This window comes from Rana temporaria, chromosome 8 (genome assembly GCF_905171775.1).
Source record: "Rana temporaria chromosome 8, aRanTem1.1, whole genome shotgun sequence".
NCBI classification, from domain to species: Eukaryota; Metazoa; Chordata; class Amphibia; order Anura; family Ranidae; genus Rana; species Rana temporaria.
The window spans coordinates 144252947-144275400 of NC_053496.1; the positions used below are offsets into that span (position 1 = coordinate 144252947).

A 22454-nucleotide genomic window follows, 5' to 3' on the forward strand; every position below is an offset into this window, starting at 1 on the left:
CACAGCCTCTGAACTCCTGTTCCCCCCCCTCTGCAGCCTCTGACCTCCTGTCCCCCCCTCTGCAGCCTATGACCTGTCCCCTCCCCACAGCCTCTGACCTCCTGTTCCCCCCTCTGCAGCCTCTGACCTCCTGTCCTCCTCCGCAGCCTCTGACCTCCTGTCCCCCCCCTCGGCAGCTTTTGATTTCCCCTGTACCATCCGCAGCCTCTGACCATCTCTTGTCTTATATCAGATCTGAAGAGGAGTCGAGAGTGGGAGTGCTGCCAGGATGGGGGTTCACGGGAAAAGTCAGACATGTATGGACTGTGGAGAGGAAACTATGGGACCAAGCTGGAGCCGAGTGACTGAGCCACGCATGGTGCACCTGAAAGGAGGTCAGTGACAGCACCGCCAGGCCAGTCTGAGGGGGGGGGGGTGTCAATACAATATTGTAAGGGGGCACTGATCTAAAGGTTCCCCCCTTATATCAGTAAACTCCCTTACCTTAGTGTTCACTTTCTGCGTTAGGTGGTCTCTGGTCACCAGAGTCCTCCCCACATTCCCAGAGTTTCACTTTACAACATAGTCTGCAGGATTCAACCTTACAGTGCAAGGGGGCACTCTTATGTAAACGGGAATGCAGTGGACTCTGATATAAGTGTGGTCTCTGGTCACCCGTGCCCACCTTTATATTAGAGTTTGACCCCTTTCACACTGAGACGCTTTGCAGGTGCTATAACACTAAAGATAGCGCCTGCAAAGCGCCCTGAAAGAGCCGCTTCTGCCCATTGAAATAAATAGGCACCGCAGCTATACTGCCAGCAAAGCGCATGATGTTGGGCTGGTATAATAATGCTATGGGGCTGGAATTTAATAATTTCCAGGGCTGGTTTTTATTCCCAGTCCGGCCCTGCACCCACAGAATCTGCAGTTTTTCATTTCTTATAACAGACAGAGGGGAGACATTTGACAGGTAAGGACACATGCAGGAGGCACCTATATCCTTATAGATCAGCACTATAGCAGTAGTTTAGAAAGAATGAGAGTGGGTTTACAATAGGGAAACAATTCTTCCTGACCTCTATTGCCAATCAGGTAAATCCCCAGATTAACATTTTACTTCGTATTATTGTAAATGTAGGTAACCTTTTGGGTTTGGTTCTTTTAGGAAAACATTCAGATTTTTATTTTTTTTTATTTTTTTTATTATTATAAACTGCTGCATCAGCTGGAGCCAGTTTCTTTGAAAGACAGTTCCTGTCAATAATTTTGAATACTCCTATTTAAGTAAATAAAAAATAATAATTTTAAAATAATTTTAACATAAAAAAAAAAAATGAAATACCCTTTTTTAAAAAAAAAAAAAGGCTATGGGCTTCATGTAGAAACTAAAGTGATACATTCTATTTGCTACAATTAGAAGGCAACCTTCTACAGCGAGGTACAATTCAATGGGATAAGTGTAGTAACTGGTCTGGTGGTAATTAAGAAATCTAGCTCTGAATTACTTTACAAAAAATACCAGTTGGATCTAGAAAAGGGTGTCCAACCTGCAGGGGTGGACTGGCAACTCATGGGGCCCCTGGGCAATAGAAGATTATGCCCCCCCCCCCCCCCAGGCTTACAGATGGCCACTACGCCAGGAGGCATTGCATAGGCAGGGCAGCTAAAATCTCAGGCTTTTAACATCAAAAGCGTGTCGGTTTCGGACATATCAGGGACAGATGTAAAAAAAACAGATTTTTACATACTGTCCCTGGTTTTATTGAGCCTGGAAACCCTGATGGGGCCCCCTAGTGGCATGGGGCCCTCGGGCAGTGCCCGAGAGTCCCAATGGTCAGTCCGCCCCTGCCGACCTGAAAGCTGGCTCTAAAAACAATTATCTGTTAGTGCAAATTAAAAAAAGGATTCATGGACAGTTCTCAACTGTGTTTCACATGCACTAATGCACTAATCTAATACACTTTAGAAGACTTTATTACTCTTTGCACTGCATCACCACTAAGATCAAATACATAAACTTACCCCTTGGAACCTATTGAGTGAGAACTACAAAAAAAAAGCGTGTCTTTTGTTTTTCATTTTCAGTGCTTTGTTCCATTTTTCAAGATTTTAGGAAATGTACAATTGCATTCCAAATATTTTTCATGTGTACATTATAGGAGGATTAAATTAGTTGCAATATATACTTTTGCCAAGCTAACTTTTTATCCCACAGACTTTAATAAGGACAATGGGACAACAGTTACATATAAAGAAAACAAGTTTTACCATTGTATGGGAGGAAACAGTGGGTAAGCTGTGCATTGCCATCCTGCCTGTGGTAGTAATAGAAAACCAATAACAGAATTTAATAAAAGAACGTGATGATTGTTTTACAACAAATTGAATATTCTGTTAAAATGTTCAAAAGAACAAAATGTTTTTCTATTTTAACCTAACTGAACTTTTATTTAAAATCAACTAAATACATACAAAACAATAGGTTTGCAAAAGTCATACAGTTCGGTTTCTTTAGGCTGGGTTCACACTCTAGTGTTCTAACACACAGCGGCTCACAGCAGGAGTCCGATGCGTCTACATTCACCGTTTCAGGTCACATTATAGCCCGAATTTTGGGCTGAATTTGGACCTGAAATGGACCAAAAGATACACAGGACTCCTGTGTAATTCAAACCGGATGAAAAAGCAAAAAACAAAGCTGGGAGCTTGACAGATTACATGTTTGAGGGTACCTCCATCAATCAGGGCCATCTTAATGCAAGGGCACTCCTGGGCACTGCCCAGGGGCCGTAGGTTCATGGGGGCCCCAGAATAATCTTGCATTACATCATACTTGCAGTTGCCAACTGTTCCAGATTTTCAGACAGTGAGGCCTCGCAGACACAACCGGAAAAGGGCCGTTTTCATCGGACATGTCCGCTCGGAGATTTTGGTCTGATGGTTGTACACACCATCAAACCAAAATCCCTGCGGACAGAGAACGCGGTGACGTAGACAAAACCGACGTTCTCTATCGCACAAGTTCAATGCTTCCACGCATGCGTCGAATCAATTCGACGCATGCGCGGGATTTCGGTCCGCTGGTTAGACGTACTAACCAGCGGACATGTCCGACGGACAGCTTTACAGCGGACATGTTTCTTAGCATGCTAAGAAACATTTGTCCGCTGGAAACCTGCCCGCTAGGCCGTAAAATTGTCCGGTCGGCTCTACACACGACCGAACATGTCTGCGGAAACTGGTCCGGCGGACCAGTTTCAGCGGACATGTTCGGTCGTGTGTACGAGGCCTCATACTTTTTACTTAACTGTCCTGATATGGTCGTGTCCCGGGAAGCATCCCAGAATCTATACTGTTCCCTCCTTAGTCCAGTATTGTACCCCCCCCCGCCTCCCCATACTGTGCCATTTGTTTTGACTAGTCTTTGATTTATGGAATGTTTTCCTTTTGTAAAATCGATTTTATTGAAAGTACTAATGAATATATGTTTAATTCTATCAACTATTTATACTTTATTTCTTGAAAGTAGGTGCATAAATTGGGGCAAGCTGGAAGGGGCCCCAATGCATTACTTTGCCCAGGGGCCCATGATGCTATTAAGACGGCCCTGCCATCAATAATGGTAGGGTGTGTATACAGAAATCAGATCTACCACACAAAAATAAAATAAAATATACCTGCACACCCATGGGTTATCTATTCAAAATGTAAAGAAAAATTGCATCAATATACAGATCTCAAGCAAAAATCTGTCCTCCCTCACACATAGTCCCACAAAAAAGTACAACCCCCCCCCCCCTCCCAGACACCCCTCCCACCCATCAGACAATAATATGGGAAATCATTTCCATCCCCTATTTCCCCTCAGTGCATAAGTAGGACCGTTTAAGGCCTCCCCTAAAAACGGGGGGCCTTTAGTGGTCCCATTTATGGGAAATAGGGGATGGGAATGATTTCCCATATTTTTGTCTAATGGGTGGGAGGGGTGTCTGGGGGGGTTTTGTACTTTTTTGGGGATGTGGGGTTGATGAAATGTTTCTTAACCACTTGAGATCCGCGCTATAGACGAAATACGTCCGCAGCGCGGCTCTCAAGTGCCAAGTGGCCGTTTAAAAACGGCCTTTATGTGCATTACCCGCGCGCGCCACTGGGTGGCACGCGGCGGGTAAAAACTGTCCCGACGCATCGCCGAAGACCCGATGCGTGTACCTGGCAGCCGCGATGTCCGCCGGGTACACGCGATCGTCGGTGACACAGCCGGTAACAGCAGGGACGTGGAGCTCTGTGTGTAAACACAGAGCTCCACGTGCTGTCAGAGGAGAGGAGACCGATCTGTGTCTCTTGTACATAGAGACACAGCATCGGTCCCCTCCCCCAGTCACCCCCCTCCCCCCACACAGTTATAACACACCCAGGCTACACATTTAACCCCTTCCTCACCCCCTAGTGTTAACCCCTTCACTGCCAGTCACATTTATACAGTAATTCGTGCATTTTTATAGCACTGATCGCCGTATAAATGTGAATGGCGCCAAATTTGTGTCAAAAGTGTCCGATACGTCCGCCGCAATATCCCAGTCCCAATAAAAATCGCAGATCGCCGCCATTACTAGTAAAAAAAAAAATAATAAAAAAAATCATAATTCTGTTCCCCATTTTGTAGGCGCTATAACTTTTGCGCAAACCAGTCGCTTATTGCGATTTATTTTTTTTTTTTTACAAAAATACGTCGAAAAATACGTATCGGCCTTAACTGAGAAAAAAAATAGTTTTTTAAAAAAAAATTGGGATATTTATTATAGCAACAAGTAAAAAAAATATATATTTTTTTTAAATTGTTGCTCTTTTTTTGTTTATAGCGCAAAAAATAAAAACCGCAGAGGTCATCAAATACCACCAAAAGAAAGCTCTATTTGTGGGGAAAAAAGGACGCCAATTTTGTTTGGGAGCCACGTCGCACGACCGCGCAATTGTCAGTTAAAGCGACGCAGTGCCGGACGCTGAGATTTCGCCTGGGAACGAAGGGGGTTTATGTGCCCAGTAAGCAAGTGGTTAATATATTTTGAGGAGATAACCCATGAGTGTGCAGGTATATTTTATTTTTGTGTGGTAATTCACACCAGAGCTGCTGCAGAGATGTGTGAACCGGCTCCATAGAGAGACGGCCACAATCTCCTGCTATGCGAATTGGATGCAGGGGAAACTGCATCCAATTCGCATTAGTGTGAACCAAGACTTCAAAAATAGCTACAGTAGAAAAAGGCTGTCCCTTGGCAGCATGCTGTAGCGCAGTCTCTCTCAACCAGAGTTTAGTGAAACCCTAAGGTTCCTCCAGAGGTTGCTACTGTAGGGGTTCCTTGAGCAATGAGCAACTTCTCCCCCCCTGATAACCAGTGAAAACAATGACCCTTTTAGCCATCTGTAACAGGGGAGTCAAATGTAAGGAGCATTCTTCTAAGTGATTATTACATAGTTACATACTTAGCCAGGTTGAAAGAAGGTGCCAGTCCATCTAGTTCAACCAATAAAAAATGCACACACACATAGAAAACCTCCATATATACTATGCTATACCCATAGTTGCAGTTAATCCAGAGTAAGGAAAAACAAAACAAAAAAACTATTCCTTCCTGATCCCCCATGAGGCAATAAGATAGTTCCTGGATCAACTACCCCTGTTGTCATTACTTCTAAATATTAATATACAGTTATATTTTGTGCATTTTGGAATCCATTCAGGCCTTTTTTAAAACAATCTGCTGAGCTGGCCAGAACCAGTTCTTGTGGGAGTCTATGCCACATTTTCACAGCTCTTACTGTGAAGAAACCTTTCTGTATATGAAGATTACATTTAGTTTTGCTAGCTTTAGAAACTACAGCTTGGCACAGTATGCTATTATTAAGTCTATGATCTACCAGAACACCAACATGCTTCTCCACCATTGACTCCCCCAATTGCTCTGCTCCTAGTGCGTATGATGCATGCATGTTTTAGCCCCCAAGTTCACAACTTTACATTTATCAACATTAAATCCCATTTGCCACATAGTTGCCCAATTGAATAGTGCATTGAGGTGGGCTTGTAAATTGGAGACATTCTCTAAGGATGTACCGTAATTCCACTACATAGCTTGGTGTCATCTACAAACACTGAAATGGTGCTCTTAATCTCTGAACCTGTAATTTATAGATATGTTATGTATGGGTCCCAACAAGAACCTTGAGGTACACCACGAATACCCTTACACTACTCTCTGAATATGGTATTTTAGCCAGTTTTTTATCCATTAGCTGTGTGTTTGGCAAAAGCCAAGTGTACTATGTCCACAGCCACTCTTTTGTCTAAGTTTTTGCTTACCTCTTCATAAAAACAAAACAGATTTGTTTGACAACTTTGGTATTTTGTGAATCTATGCTGATTATTGCTTAAAATATTATTTTCTAGCAAAAACTCTTCTATATGGTCCTTTATTAAACTCTCAAGTACAGTATCTCACAGAAGTGAGAACACCCCTCACATGTGACAACACTGAAGAAATTGCACTTTGCTACAATGTAAAGTAGTGAGTGTACAGCTTGTATAACAGTATAAATCTACTGTCCCCTCAAAATTACTCAACACACAGCCATTAATAACAGAATCTGCAGTTTTTCAGTTCTTATAACAGACAGAGGGGAGACATTTGACAGGTAAGGATACATGCAGGAGGCATCTATATCATTATAGATTAGCACTATGGCAGTAGTTTAGAAAGGATGAGAGTGGGTTTACATCCACTTTAATGCATGTGGAATGTTTTTAGCTGCTTTAAGCTTAAAGTTTAGTTTGGATTTAATCTGGGGATATCAAATGACTGCCTGCTTGGTTCAGGAAGGAGTTGTTCTACCCGATAATGCACATTGGACCACAGTTCCTTCGTTAACCAGGATTTGTTTCTGCCTTCCTCTGACCCAAAACTGCTGGGGTTTGTGAGAGGTTCTCCTTGATGAGCCTTTTCCTCTGTAATTGTGTGTCCTGAAATCTATGCAATATTACGCAAAACGTAAAAGCACCCTATGTGCATTGCATATCGCCCCATTGGACCCTTTGCATATCCTCTACGAATTAACAGATGCAGCAAGCAATTCCTCAGCAATGTGAAGTCATGTGACGGGACAAGTGGTGACGTTCCCTAAAGTAGGCATAACAAACAGGACAGGACAGTTGCAGCTCTCTTGGTCTTTTTGCCAGGATGGTACCACCCGTCTCCTTCTTGTGTCTTGATCGCATATGAAGGACAAGATCAGAGGTCATACGAAACGAAAGTCTGCATTTGGCACACCAGATTTGTGCCGTAGACCCAAGGGTTGTGAAGGTTGGAGGAAGCACCTGCGGAGGGTTTGGTATCTCAGATTTAGGCCAGATTTCCGATGTGGGAAGAAAGGAATTTGCTAGTGTCAAGAAATCGTAAGACATTAGAAGATCATTCTTCATTGCTGTGGTGTCTATTGTATCATTTATAAAAGATTCAACTCCTAAACTCTTACTAGATTTAAAGAGAGTGCTAGTTTTATTTCCTAGTCTTGCTGGAACAGGTGAGAAGGCGCTGCCCATAAAGTTTATCCGTGTGCCTCCTGTACCCTGAAGTCCACTTGTTCTATAAACTTCTCTAAATGCACTCAGCTTATGTTCGGACATTTCTGTCTTTATCTTCCACCACGCCCCACTTTTGAATTCCATCCCCACTAAAGACTCTTCACGCTTGTTACATTCATCCATTTGGTTGGTCTTCTCAAGCAATACTGTTTTTTCATTGTCTGAATGGTTAGTCCGTTCCTGCTCCACATCCCTTGCCAGGCTGTGGAAGTTGGTGCCACGCTTTAGGCATTTAAAGGCTATATTATCCTTTTCTGCACGAAAAAAAAAACAAAAAACATATGAGTAAGTGGAATTCTCTTTGACTTTGCATAAAAGATGTTGAGTACATGCAATTAAAAAAACATTTCTTTGATTTAGGATTTGAATTCCTAAATCAGAATAATATACAAAAAGGTACAGAAACAGGGAATTTAAAATTTGCCTTCTGATATTTTGCTGCATTATTAAAAGGGCTATATTACATTATGACATTTCTAAAATGTAGACTAGTTCAGGGCTCAAAATTTCAAGTCTTGAGCCACTAGACAGGCCTCAAGGGTTACTCGCCACAAGTTGCCCAACCCAACCCCTACCTGCTCCGCCCCTAATTCTGACGCTAATATCGCCCTCACTTAAATGTTTTATGCAGAATTAAGTTACTGAAATAAATATTAACAACAACTTTACCAGTTACCCTCAGCATAGCCTCACCTGTGCTCATCAATGCAGTCTCACTGTGCCCCACATTGCAGCTTCATAGTGCCCCACATTGCAGACTCATTGTGCCCCCCATTGTGGACTCATTGTGCCCCCCCATTGCAGACTCATTGTGCCCCCCCATTGCAGACTCATTGTGCCCCACATTGCAGACTCATTGTGCCCCACATTGCAGACTCATTGTGCCCCCCATTGTGGACTCATTGTGCCCCCCCAATTGCAGACTCATTGTGCCCCCCCATTGCAGACTCATTGTGCCCCCCATTGCAGACTCATTGTGCCCCACATTGCAGCTTCATAGTGCCCCACATTGCAGACTCATTGTGCCCCCCATTGTGGACTCATTGTGCCCCCCCATTGCAGACTCACTGTGCCCCCTCCATTGCAGACTCATTGTACCCCCCATTGCAGACTCATTGTGCCCCCCCATTGCAGACTCATTGTGCCCCCCCATTGCAAACTCATTGTGCCCCCCATTGAAGACTCATTGTGCCCCCCCCCATTGAAGACTCATTGTGCCCCCCCCATTGAAGACTCATTGTGCCCCCCATTAAAGACTTACTGTGCCCCCCATCGATGACTTACTGTGCCCTCCATTGAAGACTCACTGTGCCCCCCATCAAGGACGGACTGACCATTGGGACTACAGGGAGTTTCCCGGTGGGCCGATGGCTCAGTGGGCCGGCTTAAGAGACAGCGGACCGCGCCTCCGCTCCTCTGTCTCTCCCTTCCCGCAGCGCTCACCTCCTCTCCCTCCCTGCAGCGCTCACCTGGGGGGAACAGAGAAGCAGGGGGGTACCAGAGGAGCAGGGGGATGACAGAGGAGCATGGGGGAGGGGACAGACAGCTGACTCAACAGCTATGGCCTGATCGTTTCTCACTTCTGCCTAATCTTGTCCCATAAGGGGGGGCACTGAACTGATTCTTTCCCCCGGGTGAAATAATGTCTAGCTTCCCCACTGGTACTGCCTATAAGAGTACCAGTACCAGCCGTTCTACTCTAATAAAGTAGAACGCCTAGTGGCTAGTGAAGGGGGAGAGGGGGCTTGGGTGGCCGGGGGGGGGGGGGGGGCGGCAGTTGCCCGGCCGCCATTAGAGAGATCTGTCAAAGTGGGCCAGTCTGGATGAAGTCCAGGGCCAAATTTTGGTCCCAGTCCAGCCCTGCCCCCCATTGAAGACTCACGGTGCCCCATTGAAGACTCATTGTGCTCCTATTGGCAGCCAGATCATGACAGGATGAAGAGGAGAGCTGCGGATTGCAGAGCGGTATAGCCCGCTGTTAGAACTTACATTTAAATTTCCTCCGCTCTGCTCGCTCACACAGCCCCGCCTCCTCCTGACCCCACGCCTGTGATAGACAACACATCCCAGCATTGGACCCGTATTCTGTCTATCACAGGCACAGGGTCAGGAGAAGGCGGGGCTGTGTGAGCGAGCAGAGCAGAGGAAATTTCAATGTAATTTCTAACAGCGGGCAATACCGTTCTGCGATCCGCGGCTCTCCTCTTCCTCTGTGCTCTCTGCCATTGGGGCGATCACTGGGAGAACAGCTCCTGATTAAGACTGCCTGCCGTGGTGCTCACCCCCCACTCCCAGGCAGCCCATTTTCCACTCGCAAAATGCGAGTAGGTGAGTGGAAAATTTGAGGTCTGAACTAGTTTACATATGCACCTGAGATTTAAAAAAAGATTTTTCGAGGGTGGAAAGTGAATTCAACAATAATAATGAGCAATAAAAAATAAGTTCATTGTAAAGGATTACAGATAAACAAAAGAGAGAACAGCGCACAAATAACCCCCCTAATGAGAAGCTGAAACTTTAAGTGTTTATTATCCTAGCATTTCAAATTTATGATATGTACTGGCTGTATCATGTACTTGTATGAAAACGTATCCTGTTCTCTTTTTTGTTTACTTTCTGTGAAATCTCTGATTTTCGTGACAGTCCCTTTGCTTTCCTGTTAAAACTGACCACACTACGCAGGAGAGCTCACAATGATTAGTTCCCTAGCTGTGCTGGGAAGTCAGGCTGCCCTCCTCCAATGCTATGACTAAGGCTCACGCCGAAACGCGTCAGAGTTTGCTTTTTAATGCTTATATGTAGCCAATACATTTTTGTAACAAAGACTTTGGAGTTGCCAGCTCTTCTCAGTTATATATTGCCCTCCTCCAAAGATTTCTAACTTTTTTGTGCATTTTTGTGGATATTTTTGTGGTTATTCTGTCTCTCACTGTTAACCCCCCTGGCGGTATTCCCGAGTCTGGCTCGGGGTGGAATTTCAGAACCAAAAGCAGTAACCCCGAGCCAGACTCTAGATCGCCTCGCAGTGTCCACAGGCAGGGAATTACTTACCTTGTCCCTGGATCCTGCAATGCCTTTGCGCTGTGTGATCGAGCTGTGTCCTTGCTCGATTCAAACAGTGCCTGTGTGCCGCCAAGCTCCGTTCCCTGCGACGTTACGACGCATGGGGGCGGAGATCAGCGCCAAATTCAAAAAAGTAAATAAACGCATTAAATACAGTATACTGTAATCTTATAGATTACAGTACTGTATGAAACAAATACACACCCCCTTTTTCCCTAGTGGTCTGTCCAGTGTCCTGCATGCACTTTTATATAATAAAAACTGTTCTTTCTGCCTGGAAACTTTAGATTGTCCATAGCAACCAAAAAGTGTCCCCTATGTCAAAAGTGGTTTTAGACCAGCTAGAAAACAGCGATAATTAATTAGAATCAAAATAACTGAGCGAGGTGGGGTTCACCGCTCCAGGGAAATCCCAAGTGCAATTGTGGATAAGTCCAGGTAGATGTGGGTGCTGGCAATGCACTAGGCAATGGAAAGTAGCAAAGGACGGATGGACGGATGGACGGCCGCACACCAAAGAACTCTTGAGTTGTCTTTATTGAAGGAACATGAGCAAACACCGCAAATACACAGCAGAAATCAAAAACAGCCGACGCGTTTCACACTTAGTTAGTGCTTATTCATGGCCTAAGAATTAATTAGAATCACTTGCAGAATTGAACGATAGCGATTTGTGGGGAAATTCGTCATCAAAAAATAAAAGTAATGACTGCGACAATTCTGCAACTGAGCATTTCAGTTTTTGATTTGATTACATTATTGAATAATTTTTATTATAATTATATTATTATTTGTTATAATTATTTATAGTTATTTATTATATTATAATTTATGATTTTGTTTTTCAAACTTTATCATACCCGGGATGTCTACTAGACTCTTGTTTGGACAGATTTAAGTGAGTTATTCCTAAGAATTACAGGCCTACAATATAAAACGCCAAATTTCCATGCAAAATAATGGTACCGCTTTCAGCACCTAAAATCTGGCATAATCATACTACCAGGGAGGTTAAAATAAACCTACCATTAAAATTATAGACTGATCAATTCTTTGTCAGTGGGCAAACGTAGAAACTCAGCAGGGGATCAAATACTTTTTTCCCTCATTGTAGGAGGCTACATATTATATCAGTATACATCGAATGATATATAATATGATATGGTATATAATAGGTAGCAGTTTAATAGGTAGCAGTTCAAGACTGCAGCAAACTTGAATCTATATGAAAGGAGTGCTAATGCCATGCTACTCTATCGCCTTTCCAGTTTCTCCACAGCACCTTAAAACTGCCACCTAAAATTGTAATCTTGTGTCAATATACAGTAGGCAAACATCTATATTTTAACCACTTCAATACAGGGCTTTTATACCCACCTCAATACCGGGCCTATTCTGGCACTTCTCTCATACATGTACAAATCATCATTCTTTTGCTAGAAAATTACTCAGAACCCCCAAACATCGCCGGCACGAAAGAATGATATCTGAATGATGCCTCTAGCTGCAGGTATCATTCAGATATCACCGCACAAAGCCCAGGACGTTATATGATGTCCACCCGGGATGGGAGATCCCATCTGTGGACTTCATATTACAATGGGCCGGTAATGAAGTGGTTAAAGAAGGTCTCCAGTAGGGTTGTCCCGATACCCATACTAGTATCGGTATCGGGACCGATACCAAGCATTTGCCCAAGTACTTGTACTCGGGCAAATGCTCCCGATGCTTCACCCGATACTTGTACTGATCAGTGCATGGGGAAGTTACAAGTTCCTCTTCTCTCTCTCCCCCCCCCGCACGTGGTTTCCCGCTGCTTTAAAATCAGCGGCGATCGATGCATGTAACTCCCCCACACACGATCACCGATGACTGTCCCGTGTCCTCCTCCAGCCCCCCTCCATTTTGCTGCAGTCTCCCTCCCTTCATGTCCCCCACCGTGTTTCTCTCTCCCTCTGTGTCCCCCGTGATTCTCTCTCCTTCTGAGTTTTCCGCAGTGTATTCCTGCCTTGTATTCCTCCATGTATTCCCGCCGTGTATTCCTCCGTGTATTCCCGCCGTGTATTCCTCCGTGTATTCCCGTCGTGTTTCTCTCTCCTTCCGTGCTCCTCCTCCACCCCCTGGAACTGTCAGGATGGAGAGTGGGGTAGGAGCCGGTAAATCCGGCTCCTTACTGCTCCGAATGGACAGAGTCAGTGATCACTGACTCTGTCCATTCACATAACTGAAACATTGTAAACTGTGATTACAATGTTTCAGTTATCATTTTCAGTTTATGAATGAAGAGAAGACGCTGTCTTCTCTGCATTCATTTTCAGCGCAGCTGAGGCTGCTGAGAAAGGAACTGGGGAATCTGTGTCCCTAGTCCCTTTCTCTGTCTCAAACGGGAGATGTCAGAGGTCTGTTAAGACCCCTGATATCTCACCAAAGCCCCCCAACAGGGCTGAAAAAAAAAATAAATAAATAATAATAAAAAAAATATTATTGTAGAAAATAATAAAAAAACAAAAGAAAAAACACACGTACACTGTCCAACCCCCCCCCCCCCCCTTTAAAAAAACGCATTATAAATAAAATAAAAATTGTAAAAAAAAAAATTGTAAAAAGTTAAAAACAAATTGTTAAAGATACAAAAATAAAAACTACTGACACATGTGCCGCTGTCACATGAGATTAAGACTTGTACTCGGTCTTAAAAAAGTGGTATTGGGACAACCCTAGTCTCCAGGAAAATTAAAGGGTCACTAAAGGAAAAAAATTTTTTTGCTGAAATGACTGTTTACAGGGCATAGAGACATAATAGTTAACTGATTCCTTTTAAAAATGATTAAAAATTGATAAAAAAACAATCATATAATGTGCCTGCAGTGTAGTTTCGTTTTTGCTGTTGTTTGCTGGTTCTCTGATGTACAGAGAGCCACTAGAGGGCAGTCAGCCAATAGAGATCAGTGATACTTTGTCTAAAACTCCTCAGCACCAATCCAGTTTCGTTTTACACACAGTAATCACACCTCCTTGATTAGTGACCACCGTGAGAAATCTCCCAGTACTGTGGTTATCAGGAAACAGGCAACCAGGAAGTGTCCAAAACAGAGAGGATTTACAGCAACATGAAAGCAAAAACGAACAATGAGGACATGAAACCAGGACTGCAGCAAGGTAAAGGAAGCTATTTAGCTAAAAAAAAAAATTCCTTTAGTGACCCTTTAATTAATTTAGAGGACCTCTGTAAAACATAATTGTGACCAACTCATGTACTCACCAGAGCTAACTGTTCGGAACTCTTGTAGATCTAACATTCTGGCGATCTGTCCATCATACCAAACCAAAACCTGGTCACTCTTCTGTACAAGGCGATGAGTTTTAAGTGTAGCGAATCCTCTCTCCATTATGTTTTCTAGTGCTTTTTCTGTAGGATCAGAAGAAGACTTGACCCGTTGCAACCACTGTATACCAGCTTCCTGTCCTGGGGTGTCCACCTACAAAATAAGACCATACCTAGTTGAGGTGAATTCATTTAATCAGGGAAGGTACAGTAAAATACATTCTTATAAACGTTCGGAATTTGGAGTGTTTCGGTATTATCGAAATGGAATTAGAATTACTTTTCATGCATTAGATTTTATCTCTTCTATGTGGCCAGTCCTCTTTAGTATATCATAGGGGTATGCACCAGGAATAATGTTACTATGTATTTGACGCTTCAGTTAGTCAGCTATATTTATTAACGTATTCTTTATTTTAAAGTGATATTAACCACTTCAATACAGGGCATTTTCACCCCCTTCCTGCCCAGACCAATTTTTAGTTTTCAGCGCTGTCGCACTTTGAATGACAATTGCGCGGTCGTGCGACGTGACTCCCAAACATAATTGACGCCCTTTTTTCCCCACAAATAGAGCTGTCTTTTGGTGGTATTTTGCGCTATAAACAAAAGAAGACCGACAATTTTGAAAAAAACACAATGGGTCGGATTCAGAAAGACCGGCGTAAATTTGTGCGGGCGTAGCGTATCTTCTTTACGCTACGCCGCCGCAACTAAGACAGGCAAGTGCTGTATTCACAAAGCACTTGCGTCCTAAGTTACGGCGGCGTAGCGTAAATGGGCCGTCATAAGCCCGGCTAATTCAAAGTAGGCTTGGAGTGGGCGTGTTGTATGTAAATAACTAGTGACCCCACGTATTTGAGGTTTCTTACAAACGGCGCATGCGCCGTCCGTGAAAGAATCCCAGTGCGCATGCTCTAAATTACGCCGCAAATCGTCAATGCTTTAGAAGTGAACATAACTTACGCAAAGCCCTATTCGCGAACAACTTACGCAAACAACGTAATCGACGGAAAATTCGACGCTGGCCCGACGTCCATACTTAACATTGGCTACGCCTCATAGAGCAGGGGTAACTTTACGCCAGAAAAAGCCTTACGTAAACGACGTAAAAAAATGCGCCGGGCAGACGTACGTTTCTGAATCGGGGTATCTACCTAATTTGCATATTCGACGAGTAAATATACGGAAGCGCCACCTAGCATCCAGCGTAAATATGCAACTAAGATACGATGGCATAAGAGACTTACGCCAGTCGGATCTTAGCAAAATTCCGGCGTATCTTGTTTTCTGAACACAGAAAAAAGATACGCCGGAGCATCCTAGAAGTTACGCAGCGTATCAATAGATACGCCAACGTAACTTATTTGTGGATCTGGCCCCATAACTTTTACTATTTTATTTAATAAATATCATAATTAAAAAAAAAAAAAAAAAAATTTCCTCAGTTTAGACCGATACGTATTCTTCTACATATGTTTGGTAAAAAAATAAAATCGCAATAAGCGTATTTGATCAGTTTTGCGCAAAAGTTCTATAAAATAGGGAATAGAATTATGGCATTTTTATTTTTTTTATTTTTTTTACTAGTAATGGCGGCGATCTGTGATTTTTATTGTGACCCTGACTTTGCGGCAGACATATCAGATACTTTTGACAAATTTTTGGGACCATTCACATTTACACAGCGATTAGTGCCATAAAACTGCACTGATTACTGTGTAAGTGTGACTGGCAGGGAAGGGGTTAACACTAGGGGGCGCTGAAGGGGTTAAATATGTTCCCTTAAGTGTGTTCTAACTGTAGGGGGAGGGGGACTCACAAGGGGAGGAGATCGATGTGTGTTCCTCTGTACTGGGAACACACATGGTCTCCTCACCGCTGACAGGACATGGATCTGTGTGTTTACACACACAGATCCATGGTCCTGCCGTGATTGTGGGCAATCGCAGGTGCCCGGCAGACATCGCGGCCGTGCCCCCTAGCGGCCGGAAAAGCAAGGACGTCATATAATATCCAGTCTGAAGGACAAAAGGTCCCTGCCAAGGTTAAAGTGTTACTAAACCCACAACAGTAAAATCAGTCTGTATATGTATAAAGCATGCTTGTTATACTCACTATGGATCCTAAGTGGTTAATCCTCTGCATTGTGTAACAGAGCTGTTTTATTCTTTCTTCTTTGTTCCTCCCTTTCCTCCACAGTCCCCAATCCATCTCCTGATAGAACTGAGCCACTCTGCACATGCTCAGTTTGGTGTGTATTGCTAGAAAGTGTTTTTCTGTGAGGGTGCATGTGATCAGCACAGGGCCAATCAGCACTGTTCAGACAGAGGGTCAGGGGTCCTGCCGCCTCATAGGACAGTCAGAGGAGAATGAAATCTCCTCCTACAAGCTTTAACCAGTGCTCGGGCGGACACTAATAGAAGTCACAAGACTGCGGTATACTGCTGATGAGAAAAGGTATTTAGCAGTTTATATTTACTAAAATAATAGCAGTTCCATGTTCTGTTTATTGTGGGAGACCAGATATAGTGAATGTAAGTTATGGGTTTAGTAACACTTTAAATGCAAAACCAAAATGCACTAAATTGCATCTTACCAATCCATGGAGGGTCTGCCGAAACAGAACCCTCCCAGTACTAGGTGGGGCTCCCCCGGAGGGAGACCCCATGAGAGCAGGCGAACCAAACCAGAAGGCCATATCCGCCCACTCCCAAGACGTTCAGGGCTGGCCTGAGGATCGGCACCCTACTAATCACACAGTGAACAAATAACGTGCACAAACAAAAAAATACAAAAATATGACAAACATAGGCTAATAGATTAAATAAAGTGGGGGAAAGGGATAGTGGAGAGGAGAGTAAAAGAAGTGGTCATTGTGTTAGACAATGACCAGGCCCTCCGGCCAGGAATAAAAAATTCCTCTGGTCCTAGCCAAAAGGCCCGATCCAGGAGGCAGGTGCTAAAAAAAAGCGTGTTGTTGGAGCAGTGACCGTGGTATCTTTAAATAAAAGTGACCCTAACTCACAGTGATTCTCAGATACCCCTGGACTGCCACTCCAGGGGCACATGCACTATAGGCTTTTCGTTCCAAATCCAACCCCCCAACCGGCCAGTGCAGCCCTCCACCCCTGCCAGCTAGAGAGCCCTTCAAGGTTTTCTTAGGGAGAACTGCCGCTCCAGTTAGCAGCCTCCGCCAATACTAGCCCTTCCAGACCCCCCGTCAACCCAGTGGATTTGCATGGTCCTATGCCGTCTTATCCCAGGGCATTATCAGCTCCTCCTACTGGATCAATGACAGAGATAGCACTTACACCAGCCAGCCAGAAGGCTGGATTAGAACTTGGCAAAAAGACCAGACCAAGTGCAGCCACCAAGGGCCGGCGCTAGCGCAAGGCAACAGGGGCACTTGCCTTACGGCGCCAGCACCGGCCCTGGGGGGGGGGGCGCCCAAAAAAAGCTCCCTGCTCGGGAAAAATTAAAACCCGTCCTACGGCCGCCTCCCGCACTATAGCCCCGGCAGCACGGCACTTCACTAGGGCTCCTGTGCCATTCTGTTTTTTTCCGCCTGGTGGTCTATCTCCCGGCCTCTCTACTTGGCGCCGTGCTGTAAACACAGCATCATTTCCCATACGGCCAATCACCACAGAGGCACAGCGCCTCCCACTTCGCCGCCCACCAATCGCGCACAAACGAGCCTAGAAAAAAAACGATTCCCCGCCAACCCGGCTCGTTTGTGCGCGATTGGCCGGCGGCGGAGTGGGAGGCGCTGTGCCTCTGTGGTGATTGGCTGTATGGGAAATGATGCTGTGTTTACAGCACGGTGGCGCCAAGTAGAGAGGCCGGGAGACAGCACAGGGCCGTGAAGATCAACTGCCTTGCATAGAAATCTGCACTGCAATTTAGTGAGTCAAGAAAACACAACTCACAAGATGTTTTCCTGCGTGTTGCTGTGCCCTTTGAGAGGAGGGGGGGGGGGGGTTGGAGGTCAATGGAAATGGCTCATTTAAATGTGTGGCCAGGGGGGCGGTAAGAGTATGTAATTGAGTTTTAGTTTTACCGCCCTCTCCCCAACATGCAGTTGCTCAGGGCAGTACAGATGCCATGCTTACTTCAAGAAATGAAACCCCTATTGCATGTGGTGGGCAGTACTGAACGCGACTCTTTACAGTTAATGGGGCCACCCTGCAACTGCATGCAAGGCACACGATTGTGGTGCAGCAGTTCATTTATTTTTTTTATTTCAGGCTGGGTATACACTGATGTGTTGCACACAGGAATCGCACCACCGCATTCCCGTGCAAATCACATGCGGTTCTGAATGGTGTGATTTGAGCCCATCATTTTGCATGGCTCAGATCGCACTGCATCTACATGAAAAGGGAACAGGCAGCTTTTTAGTTTTCTACATCTGAAGCATCCAGCAGGGTAAGCAGGGGAGAGAGAGACAGTATCGCAGGAGAGAGAGAGAGACAGTATCGCAGGGGAGAGAGAGACAGTATCGCAGGAGAGAGAGAGACAGTATCGCAGGGGAGAGAGAGACAGTATCGCAGGGGAGAGAGAGACAGTATCGCAGGGGAGAGAGAGACAGTATCGCAGGGGAGAGAGAGACAGTGAGCAGTGCTAAGTAGAGAGCTGCTGAAGCTAACGTAAGAAAACCAGCAGGTGATTTCTCTCTGTTCAGCGCTGCTCACTGTCTCTCCATCTGCATGATTAACGTAGGAAGGGACAGAGCTGGGGGGGTGTCTGTGTAAATCTAAAGGGGTCTAGGGGTGCAAAGTGTTGCTGTGTAATGTAAAAGTTGTCCAGAGGTGTGGTGCTGTGTAATGTAAAGGGGCCCAGAGGTGCGGGGCTGTGTAATGTAAAAGTGGTCCAGAGGTGCGGTGCTGTGTAATGTAAAGGGGACCAGAGGTGCAGGGTGCTGTGTAATGTAAAGGGGTCCAGAGGTGCAGGGTGCTGTGTAATGTAAAAGGGGTCCAGAGGTGCGGTGCTGTGTAATGTAAAGGGGTCTAGAGGTGCGGTGCTGTGTAATGTAAAGGGGTCCAGAGGTGCAGGGTGCTGTAATGTAAAGGGGTCCAGAGGTGCAGGGTGCTGTGTAATGTAAAAGGGGTCCAGAGGTGCAGGGTGCTGTAATGTAAAAGGGGTCCAGAAGTGCGGTGCTGTGTACTGTAAAGGGGTCCAGAGGTGCAGGGTGCTGTGTAATGTAAAGGGGTCCAGAGGTGCGGTGCTGTGTAATGTAAAGGTGTCCAGAGGTGCAGGGTGCTGTGTAATGTAAAAGGGGTCCAGAGGTGCAGGGTGCTGTGTAATACAAAAGGGGTCCAGAGGTGCGGTGCTGTGTAAAGTAAAATGAGGTGAGGTTTCTGTGGAGGACAAGACAGAGAGGAGACTTGCAATTAGGGGAACCCCAAAGCCAGGCAGCGCAGCAGCACACTGTGGCATTGCGCCGTCGGCAGTAAATCACCGCTATTTTAGCGGCACTTTACTGAAGTTTTTGCCGCGATATGCGTGCGTGCTTCGGCAAAATGCACCTTTGCCTGAGTTGGCAAAAATCCTTGCACCGGCCCTGCAGCCACCCATCCTCACCAGGAGCACCCTTCCAGATGGCTCAGACACAACCATAGGCCGGCCCCCAGTACCTGTCGGGCAGCACGGCGTAGTCCCTGCTGAAACCATCCTTCCAGGTGCAATGACGTCATTGGATTGCATCCACCCTCCCCATGTAGGAGGTGCTTCAGCACTCCTCTGACAACTGATAAGAACAGATACTACACTTGATCTTAGCCAAAAGGCAGAGAAGCGATTGCATCTTACCAATCATTAGATGTGGTGGCCGCACCCGTTTTCTTTTCTTTGACTTTCACCCTCTGTTTTTAACTGGTGATCTGGCCAGAAATACACCTCCTGTATTAGTGAGACAAAACTCTAGATGAATAAGCAGAGGATGCACAGCATTGTCAGTCTGTTAAATGTATTAGCAGATTTAGTACCACTAACAAATTAAAGCCAAATTCCGGCTCAAACTTTATAATCAGTTACAGCAAACAGTTTTCTTTTCCTGTTTGGCCTCGTACACACGACGGGACATGTCCGATGAAAACGGTCCGCGGACCGTTTTCATCGGACATGTCCGCTGGCGGATTTTGGTCTGATGGCTGTACACACCATCAGACCAAATTTCCCACGGACAGCGAACGCGGTGACGTGGCCGCGCCGCGACGATGACGCGGCGACGTGCGCGACCCTGGAAGGTCAATGCTTCCACGCATGCGTCAAATCACTTTGACGCATGCGAGGGCTTTCGGCCGAGCGGACGTGTCCAGTGAGTCGAACATGTCCGACGGACAGGCTTCCAGCGGACATGTTTCTTAGCATGCTAAGAAACATTTATCTGCTGGAAACCTGTCCAATCCGCCGGAAAATTGTCCGGTCGGCCGTACAGACGACCGAACATGTCCGCGGAAACTGGTCCGCCGGACCAATTTCAGCGGACATGTTCGGTCGTGTGTACGAGGCCTTAGGATAAAGGTTTTGCATGAATAAATAAAAGCTGATCATTTTGATCACCCCTGCCAGTATTAAGTGTCCTTCGTGTTAACTGATACATTCTGCTGGAGAGTTTGTGCTGTGAACAACAAAAGACTTGCTGGTTGGATTACCAGATGAAAATAGAAGAAAGAAAGCCTTAAAAAATTAATTGGTAGACTGAAATATAATTTTTTGCCTTTAGGCTTAATATTGCTTTATATTGTTTTAAAATATTGTTTTAATATTGTTTTAAAACTACCATATATACTTCTTTTTACTTCTTTTTATTTATTTTTTATAGTATGATGGCTTGTGCATTCCATTCCTGTGATAATTACATGGATTCTTCAGATAGTTTACATTGTTTCTTACCAGACATACATTATTCTTGGCCAGTTCAGGAATGATTACTGTCACTTAATTCTTTTTTTCAAATTCATTGTTCAGTTCAGGCAGCAGCCACAATTCCGGCTGATCATCTTCCTGTCAAATCGATTACCTGCTTCCTCTTTTCTTCTGTCAGGTTACAGAAAAGGCCATTTGAAGCTGGCAGCTCCCTCGGGCTGGTATGCCACGTGAATAGAAACAAACAATGATGGCCTACAAGGGGGCAATGTCAATGTTTGTTTAATAAAAATGTAGTGGAAGATTATTGTGTCTGAAGCTTAAAAGAATGTTGGGGGTAGTTTATTTAAAAGTTGTGACTCACAGAAACCAGAGTCATCCTTTTTATCTATTGCCATTAATTTAGATCTGGGCTATAATCCTAATTCTGAGACTGCAGTAGATAGGAAGTCACTGACCTCAACTGATGGGGCAGGAGGGCTTTTAGAAAGCTTTAGGTTTTAGAGGATGCATGCTGCATTTACACCAATGACACAAAAGTTAAAAAAGTAACATATATAAAAACGCAATCTTTTGTCAGTCTGCCATTTATTGGTTCCCTTTGTAATCGCTCTAATTATAATACAATAATAGAGACCGTTAGCATTTGTTTGTTCCGTTTGTCAACTTTGGAGCCTTGCTTCAATCTGATTTGCTCTGGAAAGTAGGCACATCCTTCACACTTAGGTCAGCTTCACACTGAGGTGGTATTCAGGCTTTTTAGCGCTAGAAATAGCCTCTAAATTATGCCTGAAAAACGCCTTCCATTCATTTCAGTGTGACTTTTTACACTGGGGAGGTGCACTTGTGGGACGTTAGGAAAAGTCCTCCAAGCAGCATCTTTGGGGTACAGGTGTCTCATGCAACCCTGTGCAGGCAGTCCCATTAGTGTCTATTGGGACACATCTAATTTGACATCTACACAGGTGCAAAGCCCTGAATGTACATTGTCTGCATTTGGGTCTGTACACCTGATGTTAAATTGCAAGCAGTGGCTGTGTCTGTGCATCCAATGCCACCCAATAGACATTATGGGACTGCCTGCACAGGGATGTACGGAACACCTGTGCCTCCCCATGCAGGTAAACTTGGCCCTAGCATGGTATACAGAGCTGGACTGGGACAAAAATGTGGCCCTGGACTTCATCCAGACTGGCCAGGGCACAACACATCAGGGTACAGTGCACATCAGGGCACAGGGCACAGCACATCAGGGTACAGCACATCAGGGTACAGGGCACAGCACATCAGGGTACAGAGCCCAGCACATCAGGGCACGGGGCACATCAGGGCACAACACGTACAAGGCACATCACATCAGGGTACAGGGCACAGCACATCAGGGCCCATCACAGCACATTAGGTCATAAAATTGAGGCACAGCACATCGGGGCATGGGGCACATCAGGGCATGGGGCACATTAGGGCACATAGCACATTAGGACATGGGGCACCTAGCATATCAGGACACAGGGCACATAGCACATCAGGGAACATAGCACATTAGGGCACATAGCACATCAGGGCACAGGGCACAAT

At 45.1% G+C, this 22454-nt stretch overlaps 1 protein-coding gene and 1 pseudogene across 1 annotated transcript; both read right to left on the reverse strand.

Annotated features, from left to right (window-relative positions):
* Positions 1-6718: 6718 nt before the first annotated feature.
* On the reverse strand, positions 6719-14155 carry ZNF488 (zinc finger protein 488). Its single transcript, XM_040322455.1, has 2 exons — positions 13944-14155; positions 6719-7872 (listed from the first exon to the last, which is right to left on the reverse strand). The coding sequence occupies exons 1-2, from the start codon at positions 14068-14070 to the stop codon at positions 7112-7114; spliced, it is 888 nt and encodes a 295-aa protein (XP_040178389.1). The 5' UTR covers positions 14071-14155; the 3' UTR covers positions 6719-7111.
* Positions 14156-19700: 5545 nt separating this feature from the next.
* LOC120912504 lies at positions 19701-19807 on the reverse strand (annotated as a pseudogene).
* Positions 19808-22454: the final 2647 nt, after the last annotated feature.

Coding starts and splice junctions, on each gene's coding strand:
- ZNF488 (XM_040322455.1), bottom strand. CDS start 14,070: ATGGAGAGAGGATTCGCTACACTTAAAACTCATCGCCTTGTACAGAAG. Junction 7,873..13,943: donor GTTCCGAACAGTTAGCTCTG/GTGAGTACATGA, acceptor TTTTTCGTGCAG/AAAAGGATAATATAGCCTTT.